The sequence below is a fragment of the Populus euphratica genome, unplaced genomic scaffold (genome assembly GCF_000495115.2).
Source record: "Populus euphratica unplaced genomic scaffold, PopEup_1.0 scaffold2835.1, whole genome shotgun sequence".
NCBI classification, from domain to species: Eukaryota; Viridiplantae; Streptophyta; class Magnoliopsida; order Malpighiales; family Salicaceae; genus Populus; species Populus euphratica.
This window is the reverse complement of record NW_011502669.1, coordinates 4,578-8,420: the sequence shown is the minus strand read 5'-3', so window position 1 is coordinate 8,420 and position 3,843 is coordinate 4,578. Positions and strand designations below refer to the sequence as shown.

Sequence of the window (3,843 nt, the reverse complement as noted above, 5' to 3'; positions counted from 1 at the left end):
TAATAATAATATATAAATTTTTAGGTGAATATAATATTAGTGTTATATTTAATGTTTTTTTATATATATAGATGATTTTTAAAAGGAAAGATAATGAGAATGAATAAAAAAAATATTATATATGATCCATTAAATTAATTACAAAAATAAAAGTTAATAAGATCACGGAGTCTTTCAATTGGCTAATTGAGACTCTTGGTCATGCACGCTGGGAGAATTGGACTAAATTATCCATATAGCTTGTAAAGTTGGGTATATTTCGGGTCTCCTTTCCACATAGCTTGCGAATTGGGCTTCAATTTATTGCTTTGTATTTTATTTCACCTGTTCTTTTTAGTTGGTTGGTTATTGGGAACTTTTCTGAACATATCAAGGGGGAAGAGAGAGAAGGCAAAGATCCGTGCCTCTCCAGTCTCGTTTTGGCAAGACCAACCATGAGCAAAGGACCTGGACTCTTCGCCGATATCGGCAAGAAAGCCAAAGGTAATCAATCAATCTATTTCTATCTGCGAAAGAAAATCAAAATCAATTATCAGACGATGATTATTTATTGGTGACATGTAGATCTGCTGACCAAGGATTATAATTCTGATCAGAAATTTAGCGTCTCTACTTACAGCGATGCTGGAGTGGTATGTGTTTATGTGATTCTTAGTTGTTATGTCTCACTGATTTTCCTTTCTGGATACTTAATTTTGACGATTCAAAAGTGATGTTTTGATTGGTAATAACGATCAGGGTTTTTCTTTCTTTTATATATTTATACGTTGTGATTTTATCTTTCGAATCGTGATTTGAGTCAAATGCTGCTGTCCTGCCTTTCGAATCTCAGTCCACTGTTTATCTCTTACTTCAAAGGAATCTAGACGTTTGTATTTTAAAAGAAAACCTAGCTGTTCTTCTGATGTTTGGCTAATTCACTAATATTTCTGCTTTTATCCCGTCAAATGCATAATTAGTGTAAAAGTAGAGAAAGGATTTCCAAACTGTTGCATAGTCTCCATTTTTTGCCTAAAAAAGTTGAGGGAATGTTTGCAACCTTCTCAAAACTAACAACAATTGATGCTGTGTGAAAAGGGTGTTTAACAATAGAAATGATCTTCAGAAGGATATATAAGGTAACGAAGAAAGGGAAATATTTTCTCAAAATAAGAATTCAGTGGCCTTACTCTTCGGCCAAAGGGCTCTAATGCTCTAAGTGGATACTATCGAAAATTTAGAACAACTAGTGATGTTATTCTAAGGCATTTGGTTTAGCTTTCCATGTGAGTGGAAACATGTTTTGTTCCGTTTCTATCCATTTTTTCACAAGTGTAAAAGCCAATTATATCTTGAAGAGCGATGTAGCTTTTGGAAAATGAAATCTCTAATGCAACTAGCTGTAAGTTATTTTATGAATCATGTTAATTATTCTTTTCTACAATTGAGTGATGGATGGAGTTCTGGCTATCATATATGGCTACGTGAACGATTTTTTAAACTCAATTGGTTTTTGTTTTTGTTTTTGTTTTTGTTTTGATCTTTAACTATTTGGGGCAGTCACTTTTTTTGTTGCCAACTCTGTACCTCCTTAAAAATGCAGTTGGGAAGACTTCCATCACCTGCGCTTTGTGATGTTTGTTATGTTTTCTGTTTATCAGGCCCTCACATCAACAGCTGTGAAGAAAGGAGGACTTTTAGCTGGGGATGTTGCTACACTGTACAAGTACAAGAATACTACATTTGATGTTAAAGTTGACACGGAGTCCAACGTATGTTGCTTCTTAAAGTTAAAGAAAACACCACCTGCATGTCCCTTGTTTCAAATAAGCATCTTACTTTCTCATTTCATTCTGACAGATTTCAGCAACCTTGGCATTCACCGACTTGCTTCCATCAACAAAGACTGTTGCTTCGATCAAATTACCTGACCATAACTCTGGCAAGGTAGGGAGCTGGGCATCTTTTAAACTTGAACTCTTCGAAAAGTAAAAAATAAAAATAAAAATGAAATAGATGCTGAACTTATGATCAGGGGAGAATTGTTCTTTTTTCTGATAGGAGTGATAATATTGCTTGTGCCTTGATTAGTGGTGGAGCAGGGCTTCGACCCAATCTGACACCTACCTGCTAACTTGAACTGTTTGTAATGACAGTCTTGGCTTTTTATATTTCTTTCCTGCCCTGTATTTTGCAGTTGGAGTTTCAATATTTCCACGACCATGCAACCTTCACCACTGCTGCTGCTTTGAACCAATCTCCAGCAATTGATGTTACAGCCACCATTGGTACTCCAGCAATTGCTTTTGGTGCTGAGGCAGGCTATGATACTACTTCTGGTAGTTTCACGAAGTACACTGCTGGCATCAGTGTAACCAAACCTGATTCTTATGCTTCAATAATTTTGTAAGTCTCTAGCCTCATTGGCATCCCAACTATGCTAGATATTGTATTTAAAATGTGGAATTTAAATATATACACTCGGAGAAGATTGGTGAAATGTATTACGCTAATTCTTATTTGCTTTCTTTCTCACAGAGGTGACAAGGGAGATTCTATTAGAGCATCGTATGTGCATCATCTGGATCTGCTGAAAAAGAGTGCTGCTGTTGGGGAGATCACAAGAAGGTTTTCCTCTAATGAGAATACTTTTACTGTTGGAGGGTCATTTGTCGTTGATCACCTGACATTGGTGAAAGCCAAGCTCAACAATCATGGGAAACTTGGAGCATTGGTGCAGCATGAGGTCATACCAAAGTCAGTGCTGACAATTTCCAGTGAGTTTGACACCAAGGCCTTGGACAAAAATCCCAGGTTTGGGCTGGCAATAGCTCTCAAGCCCTGAAGGTTGTCTGCTATTTGATGAGGCATTGTTTGAATCCAATTCTCATTTGTTATATTTTTTTCCTGGATGGCACTTGGAAAGGAGTGTCAATAAGTAGCTCCACATAAACATGTTTCGAGGATTATGATGACTGTGGATGAATTGATTTGATGTTTAGTTTTACCGTGGTCCTCTATTTGTAGGTTTTGGAGGCATTTGATACTTGCATAGTCGTACTCTTTTCCCGCTGAGAACTTCAATTCTGATTTATGGGAATTTTGGCCAATTGCATTTATGATTCGTTCCTCATAATTCAATGGTGGCTGTTCTTTGAGAGTGCCCCAGTTGCCAACTATGCTTAGTATTTTGTTTTTCATGCTTTTCTGCCATGTTAGAATTGCTTTAAGCAATATAGCAATGCTGTGATTGTTTCAATTGATCAGTTATACAGCAACGCCCTGATGTCTCCGCGATATCATATCAAAAACCTATAATTCTTTCATAGCATGATAACCAGATCTAGATTTGTTCTTGAATAGGATTGGGCCTGCCTTCACTTAAACAAAGGTAAATAAATAAAAACGAAGTTCACAATGGTGATAAAGAACATCCACCATCCAGTTGGTCTTTTTGTTCGATGGAAGGGATTAGATCAATCTGTTTCGCTAAAGTTCTCTCTTTGTAAAATGCAGAATCCCATATTAATGTATATGCTTCTCAATCTGTTCTTTCTTGACCAAATCCTCCCTGGTCTTGTGGTTTATGCAACAATGTCCATGGATAATGCCTTGTTATTTTCTGTGGTGCTGAGATCAACTGGTAATATATGCTAAGTGACACTTATGGACCTGAAAAAGGATTTAGTGACATTATAGTTTCTTTTGGACTTGGTTTTTACAATGATTCTTTTTTGTTTTTGGGGGGATTCGTTTGCCTTGTGGCATGCTATTTAACGATCAGTATATGTAAAGGTGTAGAATTGTAATTTTACCACATACCAAAATTGTAATTGGGCATAAGATACGGCGATAAAAATGTAA

At 36.4% G+C, this 3,843-nt stretch overlaps 1 protein-coding gene across 1 annotated transcript; it reads left to right on the top strand.

Annotated features, from left to right (window-relative positions):
* Window positions 1-298: 298 nt before the first annotated feature.
* On the top strand, window positions 299-3,140 carry LOC105119376 (mitochondrial outer membrane protein porin 2-like). The gene is made up of 6 exons (XM_011017501.1): window positions 299-483; window positions 565-632; window positions 1,641-1,751; window positions 1,840-1,926; window positions 2,177-2,385; window positions 2,518-3,140. The coding sequence occupies exons 1-6, from the start codon at window positions 435-437 to the stop codon at window positions 2,822-2,824; spliced, it is 831 nt and encodes a 276-aa protein (XP_011015803.1). The 5' UTR covers window positions 299-434; the 3' UTR covers window positions 2,825-3,140.
* Window positions 3,141-3,843: the final 703 nt, after the last annotated feature.

Bases quoted from the DNA above. Each gene is read 5' to 3' on its own strand.
- LOC105119376 (XM_011017501.1), top strand. From the start codon at position 435: ATGAGCAAAGGACCTGGACTCTTCGCCGATATCGGCAAGAAAGCCAAA. The intron at 633-1,640 runs GTATGTGTTTAT...TCTGTTTATCAG, and splicing joins CTTACAGCGATGCTGGAGTG to GCCCTCACATCAACAGCTGT. The intron at 1,927-2,176 runs GTAGGGAGCTGG...TGTATTTTGCAG, and splicing joins CTGACCATAACTCTGGCAAG to TTGGAGTTTCAATATTTCCA.